The sequence below is a fragment of the Microtus oregoni genome, unplaced genomic scaffold, assembly GCF_018167655.1.
Source record: "Microtus oregoni isolate MIOR12 unplaced genomic scaffold, Mior012 000052F_ref0000163, whole genome shotgun sequence".
In the NCBI taxonomy this organism is placed as follows: Eukaryota; Metazoa; Chordata; class Mammalia; order Rodentia; family Cricetidae; genus Microtus; species Microtus oregoni.
In genome coordinates this window covers 5578478-5605181 of record NW_024543828.1, presented here as the reverse complement: position 1 = coordinate 5605181, position 26704 = coordinate 5578478, and the positions used below count along the sequence as shown (strand labels likewise).

The following is a 26704-nucleotide window of genomic DNA, read 5'->3' as shown; positions in this document are numbered from 1 at the left end:
ACTAAGGGTAACTTGTAGTTACAGTTACTAAGGATATCCAGATGTTTGGCAAGACACTCGGTTCATTTTTTCACAACATCCCAAGTCTCTGTAGTTATATAGCAAGATTTTACATATACTCAGAGCCTTACCTTAGAAATGGGGAAGTGAATCTATAAAACAAAGCACATTGTGCCTAACAACATAGCTACTTTCCCTTGAAAATAGTTCCTGCGAATATATTCAGTAACATAACTCAGAAAATATTAGCATACTTCTGACAGTAGGCTTTTAGCATAGCACATCCTTGGAACCAGTTAAACCATATAAATATTTTAACTCAGTGTTACTTTTTCTTGGCTTTTCATCTTCATCACCATTGCGATGGAAGCCTTTTCAGAAGCCTTTTTATAGGAAATTCATAAATCTAGATAAATTGTCAAAATCTACAAACTCTGCTTAATAGTTTTCTCAGTTACAGTAGCACGATGAATATACAGCATAGATTTCCCAAGACTCAAGTGAATTTCTTTTCTTACTGCTTTACAAATACTTTATGATTTGTCAAAAAATGTGTCCTGGTTGATTTTTAATTCAGAAAGGAATATCCTCAAGTCAATGACATGTGTACTTGTGTAGTTATTTTATAATGTAAACCATTTTATATTAGCTGTAAATAGTTCAAATATAATTAAAAACCCTATTTAATCTGTGAAAATAATAGAACAAAAGAAACTTATTCAAAGAGTTTATCTTTGCCCTTTTAATAGGGAGGGTCTCATTCTGTTGGTAGACTGACCTCGAACTCATGGTCCTCCTGTCTCAAACTGTCCACAGAGCTGGTATTACAGTTGCAATTTGGCCATACATTTTCTTTTAAATGTAGTCTAGTAGTTACATATCTTTTCATGTGTTTCCTATATGGCCAACCATTTTGGTTTAGAAGATTATAACATCTTTTCTTTTCTCTTCATGATCTCTTGCTTGGGTGATGCTCGAGGATCAAAACACTCCAGCCCTACATGTGCTTCTGAGAGCTTAAAAGTGGAAAGCAATGGGTTCTCGGGGTGTATACCTATTCCTTATAAGGCAAAGCCTAAGAACAAGGTCCTGTGGCTCTGAGATATAACAGTAGGCCTTATGCTTCTTTAAACCTTCTCAGGAGTGACTTCAAGAAATAGCCCAATTCAGGGTCGTAAATTGGTAGTAAGATGGGAGACCAGCCTGATATTTACCCTGGTGAATGACCAAGTCTAGAAAGTTACATATGAGCCCTGTGTCTTTCTTCCCAAAGGCAAGTGACTATTTCTGTGTGACAAGAGGATGGTCTAATACTGGGGATTGGTGTTCTAAATGTCTTAGTCTGACATGGATGTACAGGAACCATAGTTTGATCACCAAAGCATACGTAAAAAAGCAGGGTATATTGGCATGTACTGGGGAGCTAGCATAGCCTGCTTTGCAAGACTCAGGCCAGTGAAAGACATTGTCTCAAAAATCAAGGTGGTATATCCTGAAGAATGATGGTTTTCATAACACATATACAAAACTAAATTATCACTTAGAATGTACAGTGAATCTTTTCTGAAAATGAATCTAAACCATAATTACAATCTCCTCTGCTACACTAATACACAAAAGAGGAGATCATAGTTCAGTAAGTGGCAGAGCCCTTTGAAATGAACACTGAATCTTTTTCCTTTTGTTCTGTTTCCCAAAGTTTTTCTTTCTTTTCGTCTGAAATTAATGTTTTTCTGCCCTCATTGACCTTGTAGACTTAGCTGATTTCTAAGACTTCAGTTTATTTTCTGGAAAATCCAAATCTGTATTTGGTTGTCATCTTCCATCTTTTTCACTTCCTCCTTCCTTTTCTCTGTGATTGTCTACCTGTTCAAAGAGAGAACAAGTCTAACCTGTCAGTTAGATAGGTGGGCAATCAGTCACAGAGTTTATATTGCTTTGTATCTGGTACAGTGATTTGCACTACAAAAACAAGTAAGTTTTCCCCTTTTCACAATCCAACCCAACATTCCTTGTCATTTGTTTTTTGTTTGTGTGTGTGAGTTGTTGTGGTTGTTGTTGTGTTTGACCCAAGTATTTCTGACTGGATTAACATGAAATCACAAAGTATTTTTATTTGCATTTCCCTGATAGCTAAGAATGTTGAATATTGAAAAAGTTTTGCAGTCATATTTATTTTTCAATATATTGTGTGTGTTGAAAATAAATTTCTTTTCATACAAAATATTCAGATCATAGTTTTCTCTATCCTCAAACCTCCCTGATACTCCTCACCTCCTCAGACACACCCAATTTTATATATCTTTAGAAAATAAGCAAACAAAAAAATGAAAATGAAAAAGAAAAATACAAAAAAGCACAACACACACACATGATCCCATAAAAAAAAACAAAAGTGGAAACTATAATATCCAAACAAAAGGCCATTAAGACATATATTTTCCAAGACAGGGCTTCTCTGTGTAACAGTCCCAGCTGTCCTGGAACTAGCTCTAGTAGATCAGGCTGGCCTTGAACTTACAAAGATTCTCCTACCTCTACCTCCTGAGAGCTGGGAATAAAGGTGTGTGCCACCACCACCTAGCTAAGACAGGTTTTCTAGTTTATTCACTGTCAAAAGAATAGCTAGTAAAGATTTTTTCCCATCTTTTACAGGCTTCCATCTCACTTGACTAATAGTGTCCCTTTGTGTACAGAAACATTAAGTACTGCATTGAAGGCGTGGAAAGGGTGGACATACTTCTCTTGTTCTTGATATTTGGGCAAATGCTTTGAGTTTTTCTCCATTTAGAGTGACATTGGCTATGGGCTTGTCAATTACCTTTTTCATGTAGAAATATGTGTACTATATGACTAAATTCTCCAGAACTTTTACCAAGATGGGCTGTTGGGTTGCATCTAAGAACTTTTCTTGGCTCCATATATCTGTGGGCATAATTTCAGGTCTGGTCAATCATAGTTTCTTGCTATTAGATGTTATAAGATCAAGAATGAGGCCATGATAAAACTATACATTGATTTTCTTTTTTTTTAATTTTTATTTTTACTTAAAAATTTCTACCTCCTCCCATTTCCCTCCCCTCCCCTCATCTCCCTCTCCCTCACTCTCCAGTCCAAAGAGCAGTCAGGGTTCCCTGCCCTGTAGGAAATCCAAGGTCCTCTCCCCTCCATCCAGGTCTAGGAAGGTGCACATCCAAACAGACTAGGCTCCCACAAAGCCAGTACATGAAGTAGGATCAAAACCCAGTGCCTTTGTCCTTGGCTTCTCATCAGCCCTCATTGTCTGCCATGTTCAGAGAGTCCGGTTTTATCCCATGCTTTTTCAGTCCCAGTCCAGCTTGCTTTGGTGAGCTCCCATTAGATCAGCCCCACCGTCTCAGTGGGTAGGTGCACCCCTCGTGGTCCTAACTTCCTTGCTCATGTCCTCGATACTTCTGCTCTTCATTTGGACCTTGGGAGCTCAGTCCAGCGCTCCAATGTGGGTCTCTTAATTTTCCTACGTAATTTTATAACAGAAAACACCCCAAATAATTTGGGATGGCCTATTATAGCCTATTAAGTAATCAGCTACAATATTTTGGACTTTTATGCTTCTTGCATTTGAGTAAATGCAATTCATTGTTTTAGGAGTAACTGTCCTGTGCATTTGGAATATTTAAAGACATTCCCATACTCCATCTAGTAGAAGTCAATAGCACCATCCACCATAGAAAATGATAAATATCTCCAGATTGCAGGATGTGCCCTTGCTCAAGCCCCTGCATTGCAGCATTGCTTTAGTAAGGAAATGAGAAGGATTTTGCTTTCCAACAATAGATAAGGACATACGCCTCAAAGTGTTCCTTAAACTTTGAACAGATCTGAATCAGTCTGACTATTTGTTCACCGAGTCAGGCCTTTCTATGCCTAGTAGGCTTAGGTTTTACTGAGGGGATGTCAGAGTCAAAAGTTAGAGTCAGCAGGAAGGTGTTTTCCCTGTCAGGGAATGGAAAACTTTCCGAGCTTGTTTAGAAACTTTGAGGAGATCCCATACAGATTATTGCAAAACTTCTGTGTTCTTAGGACTAGAAAGAAACTTCTGAGCATAGAGAAAAGGCAGAACAAGAAGGTTGCAATGTCTATCACTATGCTTCATTTTCTTGGCAGAACTCTGGAAGCAGCCATATTCAAGGGAAAAAAAATGCCTTAAATGCCTGAGGTAGTTTTCAGTACCCTAAAATAATAGAGAGTGGTGCTATGATTTCAGTGTGCCTCATAAGATACAAAGAGTTCCTTTGAGAGAGGGCCATGAGTATGTGTGCAAAGACATCTTATTGTTGTTGAGAGATAAATGCTGATAGGCACAAAAAGTCCAGAAAAATCATTAATAAAACCCATTCTCAAAAAAAGTACAGAAAATTTTGCCATAAGCCACAGAGGTGTAGCAGATATTTCTGAATTGGCTTCTGCTACCTTAGCCAAATGGTACTTAAAAGAAAAAAAAATGATCCGGACTCTCTGAATATGGCGGACAATGAGGGCTGCTGAGAAGCCAAGGACAATGGCACTGGGTTTTGATCCTACTTCATGCTCTGGCTTTGTGGGAGCCTAGCCAGTTTGGATGTTCACCTTCCTAGACCAGGATGGAGCGGGGAGGACTTTGGACTTTCCACAGGGCAGGGAACCCTGACTGCTCTTCAGACTGGAGAGGGAGGGGGAGAGGAGTGGGGGGAGGAGGAGAAGAGTGGAAAGAGGGGGAGGGAAATGGGAGGTTGGGAGGAGGCGGAAATTTTTTTTTCTTTCAATAAAAAAAAATAAAAGAAAGAGAAAAAAATGAAGGTTATATTTCTTGTTCCCCTGAGCAGGTGAACTGATATATAAATTAGTAAGTATAAAATGGAAAGTAATTCTTGTGTCAGAAGTTTCAGACATGAAAACATAATTTGATTTGCCAGTTAAACTGTGACTTAAGAAGTTCCTACTAGGTTGCAAGAGCTCTATGCAAGGGACCAAGAGGAAGAGAGAACTTCTGCCCATAGAGAAGTGGACACAATAATTGATATTACTTCTTGTTATTAAGCTCTATTATAGCGTATGTTTAAGGTAATATATGAACCCATACAGGGACACTTAAACACCTTCAATGACAGCAGTAGAAAAGAATTCTGGATTTCTGAGTTGAAGATTATACAATATACATAGACTTCAGCATGCTCATAAGCTTTGAAACAGCCACTATTTGCTAAACAAACTTCAAAGGCCAAATGTTATTGCATTTGAAAAGCACTAGAGACCTGGGTTTGTAATTTGCACAGACTTAACACTTGAATTCCGTTGTATCTGTGCAAATATTTTAAGTGCATTAGCACAAAGTTCAAATGCTGACTCTGGTTTATGGGACCTTGTTTTTTGAAACTGGTAACACACAACTTTAGAAACATTCATTTTGATAGCTCCATATGAGTCCCCAGCATGCATAGAAGAGTTGGCTGTAGTTTGGTGGCTTCAGAACTCCAGATTTTAGTTTTTCAAATACAGATAGCAAATCCGGAGGGGATATTGCTAGTCACAAGGGATGATGCTAGGCACAGTCACTATCTGGCAGTAATAGCTGACAGAAAATAAAGTGATTATAAGTCCTTTCGTAGGCTGGATGGTTTGCACTGAATCACCACAGCTCTGTTTTCTTCTTTAAAGCAGCCCTCTGCAAACCCTTATGTTTTGAGGCTAATTAAATTTCAGCAGGGGAGAATGCATAATAAGCAGTGGGTGCTATGCACCTGGAATTAATTATTCATCTTCCAAGACCATGCATACTCGCAGGCCTTTGGTGATTAGTAATAGGTTAATCATTTGAGAGTAATTGGCAGTTATATTAATCACCCCCTTCCTGAGCTCTCTAGAACCTGATGACTAGCTGCCTACAAATGATTTAATGATACCCAGATTGTTGACTTTATTCCTGATTGGTGCTGATACTGTTAGAAAATTCATTTGATGCTTACAACGAAAATAGATAATTTTATATTCATATGCTTTCTATAGTAGCCTTACAAATTCATGCTCTATAAAACATTTCCAATTTGAGGAGAATTTTATGAAACTTTTCTCTAATTATAAGGTAGGACTCATATTTCTTTTTTGTCTGTGGGGCTACTTAATCATAGCTATTATCCAAGTAAAACAAATGTTTTTAATTATATCTTCTTTGTATTTTGCTTCGTAACTATGAATGTTTTATGCGATATGTTTAATATATCAAAGTCTATATTAGCTTCTCAATGTCTTTATAACAATGTCCCCTAGAACTTTAATGCCTGCTTTTAACCTAATAATTCCTAAGTGTGGATATTTTACCATCTATGGAATATTTAGCAATATTTGGTTGCATCATTGATTATAATAATGACAGATAATGGGGTGTTCTTAGCATTTCTGAAGAAGCCAGGATGATTCAAAGTATCTTAAAGGACAAAAAATAATGTTGCCCATCAAATAATTATCCTGCCACAAGCACAAATCATGAAAAGATATAAAAACCTCAATTCTAAGCTGTCATAATACTAAAAATAATTTTAATTTTTCATAATTTCATGCATGTGTTCACCTGATTAGAATGATATATTTATGTTGGGATACCACTTCCCTAGCTAGTAAAAGATTGCTGTGGAAATTGAAACATTGAAATGAATTTTTCTAAAATGTCACTAATGTTTAACAGATAGAAATATCCAGCACCAAAAGTACTCATTTTAAGCACTATAAACCAGTACAGGAAGATAATATTTAACCTGTGAGAAAATTAATAGCTAAAGAACAATCTTTCCTAATTAGATTTTAGTTTGTGATACAACAAATTATAAATTAAAGACTTATAGTAGGTTTATAAAGCCACAATTATGTTTTCAAGAAAATGGTTTGTCATAAGCCTATCACCATAAATAGTGATTCCAGAAGAAAGTTATAGCTATCACAGGATTTTAATTTTTAATTTTTTCTCCCCAAAGAATGTGATCTGAGAAATATATGCACATGCTACATAGAATTTGTTCTAAATAGCAATTTTCCATTTTCCTTTAAGAACATTTAATAAACTTGGCATCATGAGAACATCATGATTTCAAGACGATCTTTCATACAAGTATTGTTTTCTTATATTTTCAAATTACAGAAAACGTCACCCCTCAATGAATCATGTAGAGATATATTTGAAAAAGCATCAGGTAGTCTAAGCAGAGATCAATATGTTTATGAAACCAATGTTTCTCTTCATCTTCTACCATTTTTCCTCTATCTCCCAAATACTGGGATTATTGTCATATGCCACCATGCTCAGGAAGCATATCACCATTTTGAATTGGTACATTAAATATTTTTCTTCAACTATTAAATTTTAAAATTATGTGAATTTTATGTGCATTTAAAATTATGTAAATTAAAATACGTAAGCAGAAATTCTCCTTCAAAGTGAATCAATGAGTACAGGCAATAACAAGAGGGCAGGCAACAAAAACAAAGCAGATACAAATAGTCAGTGAATATTTTATGAAAAAGATCATGGATTTGAAATTGGGAGGACAATATCATGAATCTGAGAAAAGTTGGAAGGATAGTGGATAAGAGCAAAGTACACTGCATGTATCTATTTCTCACAGAATAGATGAATAAAGATTTTAGAAACCGTTATATTCAAGGAACAAGAGAATGAACTTAACTGTTTAGTTCTTTTTTCTTTTTAAATCTGCCTTTTTCGTGAGAAATTAACCATGGTTCATAAATATATTCAATATTATATAAAAATTATCATAAATAATAACAGCCTTTTACAAGCTGAATTTTAGCAAATGATATGATGCTCATTATTCTGTATCCCTCTAGCTTCTTCCTATCTGTTTCCTTTTATTCTAGTTAAATTTTCCAAATGCAGATTTCTCTTTGTTTCTTCTTTATCTAATGCTCTCTGAGTTCAGTTGCTATTACTGATCAGCAGTTGCACTTTGCAAGATTAATAAGGATGACCTAATTATCAAATTCAATATCTCCTTTGTGGTCTCAAAACAAATCATATTTTCTCAGAGAAGACCTTTCTGATCATCTGAAGAATGTCACAAGCTAGACTCACACATTACCGTGTTTTCTTGATGGTCATTACTAGAGGTTTAGGGCACTAGATTAATTTTCTTTACGTTTACATTAGAATATAAAAACTGAGTAAAGGGACTAACTTGCTCTTCCTATGGATCCAGCTTCTACACTATACTTAGCGTTTGTAAGGTAAATATCAACTAAGTTTCTGTTCACAATTGGCACTCTTTTGTCTTCCTCTTGCAAGGCCTCTCTGAAGCATGCATATAAACACATACACTGCATACCAGCCTCCTCACACAAAATCCAAAGCTGAATATACTTCAAAAGTGCTGTTTCACTGACTCATGCTGTAATAATGGAAATTATTACAAGATATGTTGACAGTGTTGTTAGTTTCTTTGAGGAAAATCTATGTTCTTTTTTATTCATGGCTTCTAAGAGTTCCATTGTGTTTTAATAGATTTTGCATCTAGATTCTTCTTTTAATGCATCACACCTTGTAAATATAAACAGGAACTTAGGTTATACACATGAAAGTGACAATTTCCCTGTTCAAACAGTGAGTCGCTGGCTGATCTGGGAATGAAAACCCTCAATCGGTACTCTTAGACTTCATAAACATTTCTAAAATGGTTTTTCTCTCCTAAAATGATGCCTATATAAAGGAGTTCTACTTCAATTTTTTTAATTGCTCCTGTTCTAGGGTTACGAGTTATTTTAACTTCACTTTTAAGCTGCGTTTGATAAATATACATGTTCTATAGTTTATTAAATTATTGCTTGCATTGTTTAATTTATAATTTTGAGAATAAATCTATATTCTTGAAATTTATTGCTCTTATAACAGGTGGTTCATGAATAGGCTTTATTGTGCACACAGCTGTTGATGAGCCTCAGTCCAAATCACAACTTGACTATAATAAGTAAATCATCCATTTTTTCAGCTTTATGTACACATATATTATAAAAAGCTTTGTTATTAGAGTAAATATACACATAAGGGTTATTTTAATTAAAAATATGAATTCAGGAATGCTACAGGTTGTTTACTACCCAGTAGAAGGCATGCATTCAACCTGGAATGTAGAAGCTGTAGACAAAATCTGCACATTGTTCAGCTCTATACACAGTAATCAGCTACCCTCAAATAATTCAGGGTTTCATAATCATAGTTGAGGCCAGCTTGGGATATGTGAAACACTGTCTCAAAAAAAGAGGCTTGAAGATAACAACAAACAGAAATCTTGTACATGAACTCTGAGTACTAGTAACCTAAAAGGAATGTTTAAGTCAGAAGATTGCAATGTGCACAGTCTCTTAAGAAAGAATTGGTTTCTTTCCAGTACCACCAAAAAATGCAGATTATGGTAAGTGAGAATGATATGCAATTGAAGAAATAGACTATGTTAAATTTTATTTTATTTTCCATGTAAAAGATAATTATCAGCGTATTTTCTCTTCTTCCAATTTAGACTTTTCATATATTCAAGAACAATATCACTATAACCAAAACATTTTATGTGGAGGAAATCTAACTTTAAGGGTTCTTACACAGTATTGCTAGGTGACTAGATAGGTGTCACTGTAAAATGAATACTGACTACAGCTCAATTGAGTGAAACATATGTGGGTTAAGAGGTTTTGTTTTCCTTTTCTTAGTACTGTCTGTTTCTAAGTTCTATGTATTTTTGTCCTTGTGTCAGTTCAAGTTGTGTAAGTTGATGTTCATTAACTCTAGAGGAGATCCTACTGCTGATATTTTCCTAGACCAGTATAATTTTAACTGGTTTCTAAATATAGATCCTTATGTCCATAAATATGTGTAGTTTCCAGCCTTCATGAAAGAACCTTATCTTTGTAGCAGAGGCCATTACAAAAATCTGAAACCGGTTAAAATACAGGAAATAACTGACTCTGAGGTGATCAAATCTAATTGATTCATTTACAACATAGCCCCTATGATAAATTTTGGGAGTATTGGTAAATACTGTAAGAACCAGACAACCAGGACTTCTCTGAAAGATTGTTTCTTATAGATATGACAGTGGTGTTATACCCATGAAATATTATAGTTATATGGATACCTTTCACAATGATATCATTTGATATACCAACATGGATGATGGAAATATCACAAATTCCCACCCCCCAGTGAAGAGTTATAAGCAATTAATGATTACTGAGAGAGAAACAACCAATCGTACCCAAAGATGAGCCCCCTGATAGGTTATCCAATCTCAAGTAGTCAGTCCTAAACACATTTGAATATGAACAACACTAAATGGCTCAGCAGATTGTATTTATTAACTTTTATATATACATATATATATATATATATGTAGCCAAATATAAAAAATAAGAGACAAAGAATTCAAAGCATAGAGTCCACAACCCCAATTAATAAAATGATTTTGTAATGATTATAGAATATTTAAATGCTTCTCAGTTGATACTTTTTATAATATTGTAATCTGATGATCAAATAAATGTATGCATTCATAAATTGATAATTTAATTTATTCTATCAATTACATGTTTATTTGATGAAAATGACTTAGAAAGTATGATTCTACTCAGAAGTATCTATGGATTTTCCTATTGTACACAGATATAATGTAATTATACTTTGACTTACAAGAAAATAGAGAATTAACTACAAAGACAAATTAACCTATCTTCAGTAAAACAAGAGCAAACATCTCTGGTGGGACATGGGAAAGTATTATTTTGTGGGGGACGGGATGATTCTAACTAAAATATATGTCTAATAGATTAATTCAGATTAGTCATACTGGGCATTTAATAGTGTTTTATCAGACTATGCATATGTGCAAGGCACTGTGATTAAGTTCACCAATACTTGTGAACTGACATTAAATAAACAGCAAATTTGTTTGATGAAAGCTTGAAAACTATCTCTCATAAGAAAGTTATAAAATGTCTGATTACTGATATATTCCGGAACTGAAAAATTTTAGTGACTCACAAGTATAGGACACAGTAAACATGAAACTGCTGCTTTTAAGTCCAATATTAACTTTATAAACCATGTGCAGGATCAGTAAATAAATTGAAAGTGCCTAATTTTTCCTCTGAACACCACATGTGGCAAAGAGAAAAGGTAACTCTCATAATATTCTCAAGTGTTCTGTTTACTGTTCAAAAAGGCAAACTAAACACCATGTCCACTACTGGAATATCAATTTGTAGCTTTCAAACTCCTGAGATACCATCTGCACCAATAACAGTACTGAAAATGACTCAACATTCCACTCTAGAAAGGCTCAAGTAGTCAAATATGCCTTTAGCTCAGAGGTTTTATTATGAGAGATGTACCTTGTCATCTTATTGCAAGATGGATCCACTTTTATTTGTTGTTCTCAAGATATTAAAAGGAACAAAGTGATTCCAAGAAATATACGCAGTATTCCACTAAACACTGGAACATGTTTTGTTGGAAGTAAATTGCCTGAAGAAACCTGAGCATAACTCCAGATGAGGCAATATTAGTCTCTCATATTTCAGAAGCCCTTTCTACAATACTTCTGTGTTCCCACTAATGCATCAAATATTTTCTTAACAGAAATAAATCTTAGTGTATTTGATGAAAGGATGAAACCCTTTTCATTCCTTGATTCATGATCAAATGAATACTAACAAAGTAGAAATAATTTTAAGATAAAATTATGTACAATTTATGTTAGTCTGTGACAGAGTGAATATAGTAGCCTACAAATGTAAAGACAGTGACTAAAACATCTTTAGTGGATATGGTTTGTGTTCTTGAATATTTTTGGTCAGAATTCCAATGGAAAGCCTCAAAAGACTCTCTTCTTAGAATATCTGACTCTTAAGGCAAATAGTTTATTCAATGAACACTGCTTATAACTTCAAAGGTTATAAGCAAATTTTAAATGGACATAATGGTAGCTCCTATGTCAAATGTTAAGGTGAATTTAACTTAGTATTGTGTGGAAAGCATTTAAAATAATACAAAAGTGGTACAAATAAAACAACTAAGAACAATGGTGTATGTTTAAATCAACCTAAGTCTCTCAGATTAAATATCCTTTACAAAAATAAGGAACTCATTAGAATGAGAGTGGCTATGAAAAGTCCAGACTTTGAGAACTTGTAATTTATAAGGAAATTGGACCCCAGAAATAGATCTGTTCATCTACAAACCGTGGCTCAAATCTGCACTTTACTTCATGTACATTTTAGAATTATTCATTTGAGAACCTGGGATGCTAAAACTCTTCTGAAGTATTAATCTAATTAATATTTTTCAATAAAATACTGGGAGTCAGATATATAGGGGTAAGAGCCTAAATGATCAGAGAAGCGGGAAGCAGTTACCAGGTGCCTCCTACTTCTTCCCTTCCTCCATCCAAACAGCCTGAGATCCTCTCAGCCCTACCTTACTACTTCCTGTTTCCTCTCTGTCTAAAGTCCTCCAAACCTCTGTGGTTAATTTTGGTCAGCTAATGACTAGCTCTGCCCTCTGACTCCAAGCAAACTTTATTTGTCTGAACAAAATCAAAATATCACACAACACTCTTCATACATATTTCTTCCTTCCATCAATCCACCTCAGCCCCCTTTTACTCACCCTTCTTCCCCTTTCTTGGTGTATATGGGGAAACTAGAAAACATTTGGAATTTCAAGAGCCTAATGCAACAGTATTTCTATATACAAGGAAAATGAGCCCGTAGTAACATTTACAGAGGTAATTAGGCAGTGTTTTTCTAGAACAGCTAAGAAAAGAGGATTTTTGTCCACCATCATGGATTGGAATAAAGTAAAGCAATTAGTTTCCATCACTTTTTTTTAAACTACACTAGACTGAACCCAGTGCCCTTGTTAGTCAAATGCTAGGATATACCTTTAGACCCTTTATGATATACATGCTGAGACAGGATCTCACTACAATGCTCAAGATGCATTTGAACTCACTCTCTAAACTAGGCTCTGACTTTGCAATCTCCTGGTTCCACCTTTGAGTAACTGAGATTTTAGACCTGTTACACCCAGAAGATGTTAAGCAATTACTTTAAAAAGTGTATTCTGAGTAAGAATTCAAGAAAAGGGCACATGAACCTAAAGATACATATGCATCTCATGTAATTTGAAGATATCCTGTAACAACTGGGGATGACTTCTCTAGTGCAATCAATGAAGAAAATGAACAGCAACAACCTTTTGCACTTCCTAAGTATTGTGACATTTAATATAATTTCTTTTAGAAGTCTCTGAACAAATCTTAGAGGCAAATATATTTATGGCAGGACTGTCTCTTGAGGGTATATAATGTAAGATCTAAATGGAAGCTATTATAATGAAATCTCAGTCCCATCATAGCACCTACAACATTATGTATTATAAGTGTCTCCAAGTACATTTACACTTCCTTGAAGTTAAGTCATTTATCCTCATCATTAGAACATAATCTAAACTCCTTTTTTTTTAACTTGGAAGTCCTTTTCTAGGTTCTGGTTTTTTTCTGGCACTTGGATCCTTGGCACCCACTCTTTCTTGCTTTATTTTTACACATTCTCTCTCTCTCTCTCTCTCTCTCTCTCTCTCTCTCACACACACACACACACACACACACACACACAGAGAGAGAGAGAGAGAGAGAGAGAGAGAGAGAGAGAGAGAGACCATAGAGTTCTTTGAATATATCAAGCTCTTCTTATCTCAAGACATTGTGATTGGGTGGTTGCTATTCTCTGCCTGAACAACTCTTTTCCCATTCCACAGTGGTCTTTCCTCCACTGATCTTATGTGTCTACTGCAACTTTACCAACTTAGAAAAGCTTGCCTTGACATCTTGGCTCAATTCTCTTGCGATTTCCTGCTTCCTGCTTTTCACCTTATCACAACATTAAAAATCATCTAGCTGAGGTGTCATGTCATTCTTCATTATAATATTACGCTAAAAGGATAAGTAGGTGCTTTTTGCTGATGTATGCTGATTACATAATAGGTTCTGAGCACATTTATCTTCAGAAATAAATGTACTTATGCATTGGTGAGAGGCTCAGCAGTTAAGAACATTTATGGCTCTTTCAGAGGACCCAGGTTCATGCCCCATCGGCCACATGGTTGCTCAAACCTGTCCATATCTCCAATTACAGGGAATTAGATGCCCTTTTTCAATTTCTGTGGATAATAGGTACACACTTGTTATATATATACAAATATATGAAACTTCATACATATAAAATAAAAAAATATAACAGCTATTAAAAATAAAAGTGTGTTTAATGATGAAATATGCAGTATGTTTTCACCATTATGGGAATGTTATTAATGCAAATTTTCTTCTAATGAAGCAAATAAGTACCTGTGTTTGAGTGATAGTTATGTTTTCCAGGAGGAAGATGAATGTAGGTAATCAAGGGAAAATTAAAGAATCTTGGTCTTAAAATTTGGATCCCCAGGGAGATGAATACTTCTAATCATTTTCACATGGAAATAGGGTGCATCATTGACACATAGATATTAGTTCCCCTCATAGTCAGGGCTTACTTTGTTTCCTAGAGTAAAATGTCGGGAGTTCTATACTTTTGGGATGTTGTTAAGTGGGATATTCTGGTGCTTGCTAGAGAGGATTCATAGACAAAAGATTTATCAAGAAGGAGTCCATGAGAAAGGAATGGAAGACAGTTGTGGAAGTCTGTGAACCTTTGCCTATTTTATGCCTATTATTAGAAATCATGTTTGGGTAAATAAAATGACAGGTTTGAAATTGTTGACCTACTGTGTTCCTTTTTAAAAAATATTGGAATATGGTACAGCTTTTTACATTTTGATTTTTAATATACCTTAGTCACTGCTGTTTTGCTGTGAGGAGACACCATGACAAAGAAAACTTCTATAAAATAAACCATACAAAATTGGGAGGTTCCTTACAGTTTCAGAGGGTGTGTCTACAACTATATAATGGTGAGGAGCCTGGCAGCAGGCAGGCATGGTGCTGGATCAGAAGCTGAGTGCTTATATTCTTATCCAAGGTTATATGCAGAGAGGGAAAGAGACTGGACCTGGCATGAGTTTCTGAAACCCCAAATCCCACTCTAGCAAATATGAACCAAACATGCACATATATGAGCCTTTGGGACATTCTAATTCAAACTATTAAAACATGTTTTTAAAATAATTAGAATTGCATCACTTTTCCCCCTCCCTTTTCAGGTCCTACTTTTAACTATTTATCTCTGTGTCCTTGGTCTGAATAAGGAGAATCGTTTTGGACATTGATTGCATTCCAAAAAGTAGGAAAACCTTTCCAGCCTGGAAAAAATATTCAGAAAATTTCCTTAATAAAGAAGTATAATAGAAAATAATGAAGTTTTCTTTTTCTTGTTGATGTAGTGGTATTTCATTTGCATTTTACTAAATAAAACTTGCCTGAAGATAAGAGAGTGAAACAGCTCCACTGGTCAGCCTTACAGACCAGGCAGTGGCAACACACACACACCTCAGTCTCAGTCTGAGATTCCTAGAGTCAGGATAGCCATTTTCGGACTGAGGTCAAAGTAAGAGCTAGCTTTTCTGGTCTTCAGGTTGAAACCCTATTTCCGTCTCAGTGAATGTTAACCGTGCTTCACACTGGTATTCAGTGTTGGAGTAGAGAGGGCTGCACTGTCTTCTGCACCAGCTAGAATTTAGTCAGGATGAGTGATGGGCATTTTGAAAGGCTCTATCTTGGAATCGAGGGAGGTGAGACTACTACCTCGATTAGGAATTAGAGGGAGTTGGACTTATTTGGTTAGCAAAACTGAGATCCATCATTGAAGGGCAGAGCCCAGATTAAAGACTGATTCTTGTCCTTTCCCATGGAATGGTGGGATGCCAGTCCTGCCTCCATAGTCAGTTTTTTCTGGGAAACTCAATAGAAGGTCATGGCATTAACCATTATATGCAGCCTCAGTCATGTAAGACTCAAAGGAAGGTGAGATATGTAGAGGGTAGGCTATGGTAGGCAGAAGATGATTCTTAGAATTGGAAAATACTAAAGAGAAATTTGAGGCAGGTATGTGAATATTGCAAGGAACTTTCGGAGCACTTTTTGCATTATTACCAGCCAGTTAGGACAAAATATGAAAATACAGAATTTAAATTCTACTTTGTAAATCAGGGGGGAGCAAAATTTTTGAGGCATGTATAATCATCCCAGAGTTAACCATTGTTGGACTGCAGCCTGTTAGTCTTTCCAATTAATTATACACACACATACATGTAAGATGCTGTGACTTCAGAGAATCCTGACTATTACAGATTTTGGTATCAGTGGTTCTATAGAAACAGAAGTAAAAAAATAAGTCTTTTAAGTATCTGAAATATGCTTTTTAGTTATCTAGCACCTTCAAATTCACCAGCATCTTCAGGTACTGAAACCTCTCCAGTACCTCTCTCTCCTAGGAGGTCAAAGAGTACTAAAAGTCCATGGTGCAAACTATACTTCAAACTTAAAGAGATAAATGCCTTTGATTATTTTGGTTTATTAATAGTGAGTGGCAATGGATTTAATAGCCCTATATATGAATGTTGTCACAGTTTTGGAAATGATGCTTCTGGTTGATTACTCAATATCTCTGGATAAATTGGTAAAGGATAGGAATAAAGCTTCATCACATAATTAACAACTTCAGAGTATATGGTATAGGACAACATTGAATTTAATGATAAAGATGAATTGTTCCATATTTTAATAAAGAGTTTGAAGGTTTTTAAGTGTGCCTTGAAATATGATCTTCTCTCCTGCAGCCATAGAGCTGAAGTTACAGAAAATCAAACCAAAACCCTCATTATAAGGTTGGCCAAACTACAGCAAAAATTCAAGTCCCCGAAGATATCAGTGGTTAAAGTAAGAACATTAATTTTTAAAGCATGAAGTCCTATAACCTGGGATGGAATTGTGAAGGAGGGCCCTATTGAAGCTGAGAATTTTAAACCTTCAGAATCTCAAGGGTCTATCTCACCTGAGGAAGTAGTACTCACAGCCCCACCCTTTGAAATATTGCTCTTTTCACTGAGGAAATTAATCCTTCAGTGTGTACTAAACAAGCAGTGACTTTTTCTGAAAGAAATACCATAAAATACAATACTGATGTCCCTCAAGGCCACCAATAGTTGCCTCTGGATATATAAATAGACTCAAGCCAAAGCAGGCTCTAGAAGGGAGGTAGAAAGTGTAGTCCATGAGGAAGTGCACTACACTATGGAGCTTAATTATTTTGCTAATTTGTTCAAGCAGAAGTATGGAGAATATGTGTGAGAATGGATTTTAAGGGTATGGGATAATGGCAGAAAGTACATAAAAATAGATCAGGTTGAGTTTATTGATATGGGTTCTCTGAGTGGAGATTCAGTGTTTAATATGGAAGCTTGCATAGTTTAAAAAGGTGTGACTAGTTTGTTTGAATGGTTTGCTGAAGCAATTATCAAATGTGGTCCACTAAGAAGGAGTTGGAGATGCCTGATAACAGTTGACTTAGTGTTGATAAAGGGATTTTTAAAACTCAGGGAAATTGCAATGATGGAGTAGGTACACTGTGTAAAACCTAATCTTCCACAATGGGAAGGTTCAGAAGACATGCCCTTCATTAATCCTATAAGATGCAAAAATGGTGAAAGGGGCACCAGAACATTTGAAGAAATTTTGGGGTCAGACCTTAGGGTTGGGGAAGCTGCTGCTCAACTGGATGAGTTAAATTTCATGGGTTTAATTGGCCCCCTAGGTAGCAGAGGCAAGGTGGCAACATTTAATTGTCAGAGGAAAGGTGATCATGGCGTTCATAATGGGCAATGTAGACAAAATAATGTTTATAATGGCCTAACTCATAATGGTCAGCACAAGAAAAGTGAACTTTATAGTGACATGACTCATATGGACCTCTGGAACTGAATAATCAAGCATGGTGCTTCCAGGCATAAAATAGATAAGAAGCCTATTGCATTTCTGTTTTATCTGTACAAGCAGAATAATTCTCAGACAAACGAAAGAAAGGCCACATTGTATTATGGCAAAAGGCAATATCAGGCACTAAATCAATTTCCAGACTTGAGACAGATTGCAGGCCCAGAACCTCTTGAATGAAGTGATGGCCAGGTTTCCCTGAGAAAGGAACCTGATGGAACACCTTAACATTTATAGTAAACATTTCTCTATTTCCTCCCCTGAGTGATCTGAGGCCCTTTACAAGGTTAACTGCACACTGGGGGAAAAGAAACAGTCAGACTTCTCAGCGTTTGTTGGATACTGGTTCTTAATGGATACTGATTCTGGGAGATCCCAAGAAACCTTATGGCCCTCCAGTTAAACTAGGATTGTATGTAGGCCAGGTGATTAATGGAGTTTTATCTGATGCCCAACTCACAGTAGGTCCAGTAGGTACCTGAAATAATCCTGTTGTTATTTCCCCAGTTCTAGAATGTATAAATAGGATAGATATACTTAGAAGGTGGCAGAATTCTTACATTGGTTTCCTGACCTCTGGAGTGGGGCCATTATGGTTGAAAAGGCTAAATGGAAGCCTTTAAAGTTGCTTTTGCCAAAGAAAATAGTGAACCAAAACTAGTATCATCACATCCCTGGTAGGCTTAGAGAAATTAGCGTCACCATCAAGGACATGAAAGATGCAGGGTGGTGGTTCCTACCACATCTCTCTTTAACTCTCCTTTCTGGCCAATGCAGAAGACAGATGGATCATGGAAAATGACAATAAACTATCAAACTCAATCAGGTATTAACTTCAATTTCAGCTAGTGTACCAGATGTGGCATCCTCACTTGAGAAAATTAACACATATCCAGGCACATGATATGCAGCTATTGACCTACCAAACACCTTTTCCTTGATACCTGTCCATAAGGACAACCAGAAGCAACTTGTTTTCACTTGACAAAACCAGCAGTATACCTTCACTGTTTTCCTTCAGAGATATATTAACTCTCTTTCCCTGTGTCATAATTTAGAAGGGATCTTGATTGTCTCTTCCACAAAATATCACACTGATGCACTATATTGATGAAATTATGCTGATTGGATTAAATGACCAGGAGGTAGCAACCACTTTCAATTCATTGGCAACACATAGGTATATAAGAGGATGGGAAATAAATACAATTAAAATTCAAGCACCTTCTACCACAGTGAAATTCTTACAAGTTCAGTGGTGTGGGGCATTCAGAGATCTTCCTTCTAACATGAAGGATGAGTTATTGCACCAGGTCCCTCCCATCACTAAGAAAGAAGCCCAATATTTAATGGGCCTATTTAGATTCTGGATACAACACATTCCGCACTTGGGTTGTTACTCCAAGTAATGTACCTAGTGACTCAGAAAGCTGCTAGCTCTGTGTGGGACCTGAAACAGGAGATAGCTCTTCAACAGGTCCAGGCTGCTGTGCAAGCTGCTCTACCACTTGGACCATTTTATTTGGAGGACCCTATGGTACTTGGGGTATGAGTGGCTGATAGAGATATTGTTTGGAGCCTTTGCTAGGCCCCTTATAGGTGAATCACAGAAAAGACTTTTGGGATTTTGGAGCAAGGCTCTGCCATCATCTACAGACAACTCTTCTCACTTTGAAAGACAGCCCTTGGTCTGCTATTGAACTTTAGTAGAAACTGAGCATTTGACAAGGGCCATAAAATTACCATGAGATATGAACTAACCATCATGAGCTGGTTGTTATCAGACCCACTGAATCATACGTATGATGTGCACAGCAGCAAACAGTCAAATGGAAATATATATGAGATCAGGAATGAGCAGGTTCTTAAGGTACAAGCGAGCTACATGAAGAAGTCACCCAAATGACTTTCTACTCCAGTTAATAATTCCAGCTACTCCCCAATATTCACCTATAGTCTTATGGGGTCTTTGCTATTATCAGTTGACTGAGAAAGAAAAGACTAGGGCCTAGTTTATTGACAGTTCTTCACATTGTATAGGCATCTCCCAGAAGTAGATAGTTGCAGCATGATAAACTCTTGTTGGACAAACCTGAAAGTTACTGTTGAAAGGAAATCTTCACAATGGGCAGAACTCCAGGCATTACACATGGTATTACAGTTTGCAAGGGGAGATGGCCAGATGTATGATTGTTCACTGACTTATGGGTTTCAGCTAATGGATTGGCTGGATGGTCAGGGGCTATGAAAGAGCATGATGGGAAAATTGGTAAGAAAGACATCTGGGGAAGAAGTATGTGGATAGATCTCTCCAAATATGAAAAGGATGTGAAGATACACATATACCATGCAAATGTTCACTAAAAGGTGACTTAAGCTGAAGAGCATTTCATTAATCAATTAGTGTTGTCTGAGTTTTCTGTCCTGCCTGGTTTTCACAGTTGTTAGGTCTGAAAGAAATCACACAGAGGTCTACTTTAGCTATAAACTGACTGGCCCAGTAGCTCAGGCTTCTTATTAACTCTTATAACTTATATTAACTCATTATTTTTATCTATGTTAGCCACATGGCTGGGTAACTTTTTCAGCAGGGCAGTCACATCTTTCTTCTTCTGTGATTGGGACAGGAATGGGGAGGAATGGGCTTCCTCCTTCTCAGAATTTCCCTGTTCCCATTGACCCGCCTCTACTTCCTGTCTGGTTGCCCCCCCCCCACATACTTCCTACCTGGATACTGGCTAATCAGAATTTATTTAAAACATAATTGACAGAATATAGACAATTGTCCTGCACCACTTACCCCTCTAAAAAACAAAACCAAAAACAAACAAACAAAAAACCCCATAAGAACATCCATAGTTCATTTTTGGGGAATGTGGGCATAGTTTTCCAGGCTACTTCCTGCTGGTTGGGGGGCTGATAATCTTATGGGGACCTAAAGAAAATTTAGAATTATGATCAAGTTCTGACTAGCGTATCCTGTGAGTCTTGATCATCTCAAGAAGCAGTCTTGGATCTTTTCTGGATGTAGAACTCAGACATCCAGGCCATCTGTTCCTACCAGAGATTTCTCAGGTGGTCTTCCATGATCAAACCTAATTTTTCTTAACTGAGAATAAATTCACAGCCTCTCATTTCCTATGGAAAATGTGTACCACCACACCCAACTATTCTCTTTCTTTTTTATTTTAAGGACTTTAACCTTTAGCCTGCATATATTTTTAACACACTGTAAACCATTTAGAGGTTTTCTTCATCTTGTTGTCTGGGTTTCTGTCCTGCCTGGTTTCTTCAGTCATTAGGTCCCAAAGAAATCACACAGAGGTCTACTTTAGTTATAAACTGATTGGCCCATTATCTCAGGCTTCTTATTAACTCTTATAACTTATATTATCCCATTATTCTTATATGTTAGCCACATGGATGGGTACCTTTTTTCAGCAGGGCAATCACATCTTCCTTCTTCTGTGGTTGGGACAGGATTTGGAAGGAATGGGCTTCCTACTTCCCAGAATTCTCCTGTTCTCATTGAACCACCTATACTTCCTGTCAAGTTGTCCTGCCTGGCTAATGGTCAATCAGCATTTATTTAAAACTTAATTGACAGAATATAGACAATTGTCCCACAACAAAGTATCTAGTACGTGTGATGTGTTTTGTGGACAGTCAGCCTCTTTCCACAGACAGTTCTGCCATTGCTCAATGGGCCTATGAAAAAAGCAGCCATGGTGACAGAGATGGGGGTTATGTATGGGCTCAATAAAATGGACCTCCATTCACCAAGTTTGACCTGGCTACAGCTGCTGCTGAGTGTCAGATCTGCCAACAGCAGAGGCCAACACCGAGGCCCAGTATGGCACCATTCACTGGGATGATCAGCCAGCAACCTGCTGGCAGGTTGACTATATTGGACCATCTCCTCCATGGAAATGACAACACATTTTCCTACTGGGTAGATACTTATTCCAGTTATGGATTTGCTTTTCCTGCATTCAGTGCTTCTCATCAAAACCACCATCCATGCAATTATAAAATGCCTACCTGCTGACATGGTATTCCACACAGTATTACTTCTGACCAAAGAACTCACTTCACAGCCAGAGAAATGTGATGGTGGGCCCACAGTCATGGAATGCACTGGTCTTAACATGTCCCCCGCCATTCTGAGGCAGCTGGCCTGATAAAAAGATGGAATAGCCTTTTCAAGATATAGTTATAGTGCCAATTAAGTGGTATCAGTCTGCAGGGCTGGGAAAAGAATTCTCCAGAAGACAAAATATACTTTGCATCAGCATCCAAAATATAGCACTGCTTCTCCCATAGCCAGGATCTATGGGCCCAGGAATCAAGGGGTCAAAAAAGAAATAGTTTCATTCACTATCACTCCTAGTGACCCACTAAGAAAGTTTTTGCTTCCTGTTCCCACAACCCTAAGTTCTGCTGGCCTAGAAGTTTTGGTTCCAGAAAGAGAAATGCTCCTGCCAGGAGCTACAAAACATTCCATTAAACTGGAAACTCAGTCTTTCTCCTAATCACTTTGGGCTTCTAATGCCGTTTAACCAAAAGGTTAAGAAAGGAATAATAGTGAGAGGATGGGTGACTGATCCAGATTACCATGAGGAAACTGGATTGCCTCTCTACAATGGAGGTAAGAAGGCTTATGTCTGGAGTGCAGAAGATCCTTTAAGGCTACCCTTGGTACCACTGTGCCTTGTGATTAAAGTTAACGGAAAACTACAATAGCCTAATCCAGGCAGGATGACCAAAGACACAAACTCATCAGGAATGAAGGTATAGATCACTCCTCAAGAAAAACAGTCAAGGCCTGCTGAGGTGTTCAGAGGGTAGAGGGAATACTGAATGGGTAGCAGATGAAAATAGTTCTAAATAATAGCGTCTAAGGCTACATGACCCAGTTGCAAAAATAAGATAATTACTGACATGAGTGCTTCTGTTGTATTTTGTTAAGAATGTATTTGCATAGATATTTGTGTTTTGTTCAATTTCCCTTATATGCTGTAACATCAGTTAAGAGACTATCAATGGTTATAATATGTAAGTTTGAGGTAATAGAAGGATGTCCCCAAAAGGGCATTGCCACTTCTAAATTTAAAATGTATTTGCAGTTGTACAAGGGATAGTTATATCATGTTAAACATAATTATTTCTTGGTTAAATATATGTAATATGATTGTATGTGTGGCAGTTACATTATGATTAGGCATTATTATGACTTAGTTATCTTTTTCATTTGGAAATTACTCATGACATAAAGAGATATGATTGTGTAACATGTTGACAAGAGGTGGATTGTGATGGCTATTCTTGGTTAGCAAGTTGACTATATCTGGAAGGAACTACAATCCAAACATGGAGGGCAAAATTGTGAACTAGATCTTGAGGCTGGAAGACAGGTGCCTTTAATCCAGATCTTAAGGAAGGATGACACATGCCTTTAGTATAGATTTTGAGACTGGAAGACACACTATTAATATGGGCCACACCTTCTGCTGGGAGCCTATATAAGGACAATGGAGGAATGAGGCATTGTTCTTTCTTGCCTGCTTGCTTTTGCCTTGTCAGCACATCTATTCCATCAATGGGATTGGAGACTACTCCTTTGATATCCCAGCATATCAAGATCAAATGAGATACACAGCCTCCTAGGACTGAGCAAATATTACATCTTTGGACTTTTCATTCACAGCTAGACGTTGTTGAACTACAGCCTGTAAGCCATTCCAATAAATTATATGTGTAATATATATACATACACATATATATATATATATATATATATGTATATCCATTCCATAAATTATTTAACTCTAGAGAACACTGACATTGACCATGTTTGTTTCCTCCAAGGGTAGGAGTGTTGATTTAAGAAGTGCAATTTCTGGTCTAATGAGATAATATCTTGTTAACATAGAATGACCAAGACTGTATACAGTGAAGATTAATATTACAAGAATAAGAGAATCTCCAGTTTCTCAACCTTTACCATCAGTCTTCCCACTAAAAGAATGGAGAATGTAGCCCAAGAGCCACAGTAGGATGAGTCTCATGTATGACAGTCATTAGTGTGAACATGAGGGTACCATTCACTGAGGAGACCTACATTCTTCACAAAGCTATGCCAAAATTTCCCATCACTGAGGAGTCCCTGAACAGCTGTGTTTAAAGATGGTGTTCCATCACATCTTACTTCTTAATTTTAGGAATGTGGAGAATTCTCCAGAGAATTTGACCTTATCACACCAGATACATTGAATCCAAATCATGCTAGTGGAAAGGTGATCATAAAAAGACTAGCCAAACAAACTCTGGTGATCCCAGGATGTGAACTTACCTGTTAAGGCTGAGAAACACAGAGCTGTGCTGGCATGCCTCAGCTCAAGCTGCCTTTCTATTACTCTTATAGAGCTTTCTGAAACTGTGGTTAGCTTATTGATGTCAGTCACATGCTCTCAGCAGTACAGAAGATTATCTGGAAGTGTCAGGAACCAAGATGAGATACAAATGCTGAATAGGTCCCAATGACACAAACGAACTAGACTAGAAGAGACCCCCATGTATGCCATTCTACATACCTCAAAGAGGGTCCTGTGACCCAAGATCTTGACAACTTTCAGTGCCTTGAGAACTTTTCTCTCTCTCTCTCTCATATTGCCACCAGTTCCCAGAGGAAAAGCCAACTAGAAAGAAAGCTGACCAGTGAAGTTCTGTGATATATCCTACTAAGAAGATCTGTAAGTTGGCTTTTCTTTTCACAGCCACAAGGGTTGAGAATTTTATCTGAGACCATTTACTATTTCTCTCCTTTCCAGGCTTGTGGAAGCTCATCACCGATACATCTGCTCATACTTCTACCCACTGCTTTTTGTAAAGTCATCATGCGCCGTTATCAAAAGTGTTTATGTCTTCGTCTGGAGGGTGATTTTCAGGATCCAAATGAAGTGAAGGATTTGATGTTTGTATTGGTTCCCATACCTGAAGAAGAGGAGAATGGGGAGAAGAAGGCTGAAGAGGAAGAAGAAGAGGAAGAAGAAGAAGAGGAGGAGGAGAAGGAGGAGGAGGAGGAGGACGAGGACGAGAAGGAGGAGGAGGAGGAGGAAGAAGAAGAAGAAGAAGAAGAAGAAGAAGAAGAAGAAGAGAGTGAGGAGGGGGGAGAAGGAAGAGATGGGAAAAAGGACGAGGAAGAAGAGGAAAAAAATAAAGAGTTAGGGGAAGAAGATGAGGAAGAAGAGAATGAAAAGGAGAAGGAAATGGAAGAGTGGGAAGAGTATGAAAAAGAAGAAGGAGATGAGGAGAAAGATGAGGAAATGGGAGAATATGATAACTATGATACATCTTCCATACCTTTTTCCTATTTAAATGTCTCTTTACCTACACTGACACCTAACTTCCCCATCACATTCTCCAGCTCCTTTCTGTTTCAGTGCACTGAGGAAGAGGGGTATGCTTCAGGAATACTGACCCCTCAGAAAGCTCAGAGTTCCATTGCATCGACATTTCAAAGAACTTTAGATGAAGAAAATAACCATACAGAGGATGAAGAGAGTCCAGGCATTATCCAGTCTTCAAAAGACACTCAATCTTTGTTGAATAGTCAACTAAAAGAAAAGATGACCGATTTAGTATATGCTTTGATTTTCAAGTACCAAGTGAAGGAACCTATCACAAAAGCAGAAATGTTAGTGATTATCAGCAAAGAATACAGGAAACAATTCCACGCGATCTTTATGGATGCATCTAAGTGCCTATACATGCTTTTTGGTGTTGATATAAAGGAAGACTATGCCATAAGAAACTCCTATAACTTTGCCAATTCACTGAACCTCACCTATGAAGAAAAGCTGACTGGACATCAAAGAATGCCTAGAAATGGCTTCCTTATATTTATTCTTGGCTTGATATTCATAGAAGGGAACTGTGCTTCTGAAGAAAGTATCTGGGAATTCCTGAATACAATGGGAATATATGATGGGGAAGTGCACCCCATCTATGGAGAGCCCAGAAAATTTCTGACAAGAGACTTGGTACAACAAAATTATTTGACATATCAGCAGGTGTCTAACAGTCATCCCCCATGCTTTGAGTTCTTGTGGGGTCCAAGAGCTCATGCTGAAACAACCAAGATGAAAGTTCTGGAATTTTTGGCAAGGATCAATGAGCGTGACCCAGTTTCTTTTTTATTTTTGTATGAAGAGGCTTTAAGAGAAGAGGAAGAGAGGGCTTGGGCCCAAAGTATGTCTCCAAATATAAGTCAAGTCACATTGACTTCAGGGCATACTTTTCCAGCTTGTGCTCAGAGTGATGGATTCGTTTTTTAATGTATTCACTCTGAGTTTGAAAAGAGGAGTCAAAAGTCTATGTAATGGAAGGTGAAAGTTAGCTTGAGTAGAAAACAGTGGAGCACAACATTGTTTTATATACCTCATGACGGGATTATCATTTTTCATTTGCGATAAACTATCAAATGATATTTCTTGCAGTAAAAATTTATTAGCTTTGAGATCTAAGTTATGAATGACCTTGATCACATGTTCCATACTATTTATTATGTTTTTGGAAAATATAGAGAACAAAACTGGGTAATGTTTTCTTTTTAGATTTACATAATCTTCTATTCTGTAAAGTTAAATGATGTGTTTTATTATTTGTGGGGCTTACTGAAAAGACAAAAACAGAAAAATACCAATAAA

At 37.0% G+C, this 26704-nt stretch overlaps 1 protein-coding gene and 1 pseudogene across 1 annotated transcript; one reads left to right on the top strand and one right to left on the bottom strand.

Moving 5' to 3' along the window:
- Positions 1-22158, bottom strand: part of LOC121437464 — a 166774-nt pseudogene extending 144616 nt beyond the window's left edge.
- A 453-nt stretch (positions 22159-22611) lies between these two features.
- Positions 22612-26332, top strand: LOC121437463 (melanoma-associated antigen B4-like). The gene is made up of 3 exons (XM_041637338.1): positions 22612-22644; positions 24218-24292; positions 24827-26332. Exons 1-3 carry the CDS (start codon positions 22612-22614, stop codon positions 26330-26332), a joined length of 1614 nt encoding a protein of 537 aa, XP_041493272.1.
- The last annotated feature ends 372 nt before the right edge of the window (positions 26333-26704 follow it).

What these genes read in the sequence shown, in the direction of transcription:
- LOC121437463 (XM_041637338.1), top strand. Translation starts at nt 22,612, where the DNA reads ATGAGGAAACTGGATTGCCTCTCTACAATGGAG. An exon ending in ATTGCCTCTCTACAATGGAG is followed by an intron (nt 22,645 to 24,217) that starts GTAAGAAGGCTT and finishes TCTTAATTTTAG; the next exon opens with GAATGTGGAGAATTCTCCAG. An exon ending in CAAATCATGCTAGTGGAAAG is followed by an intron (nt 24,293 to 24,826) that starts GTGATCATAAAA and finishes TCTCCTTTCCAG; the next exon opens with GCTTGTGGAAGCTCATCACC.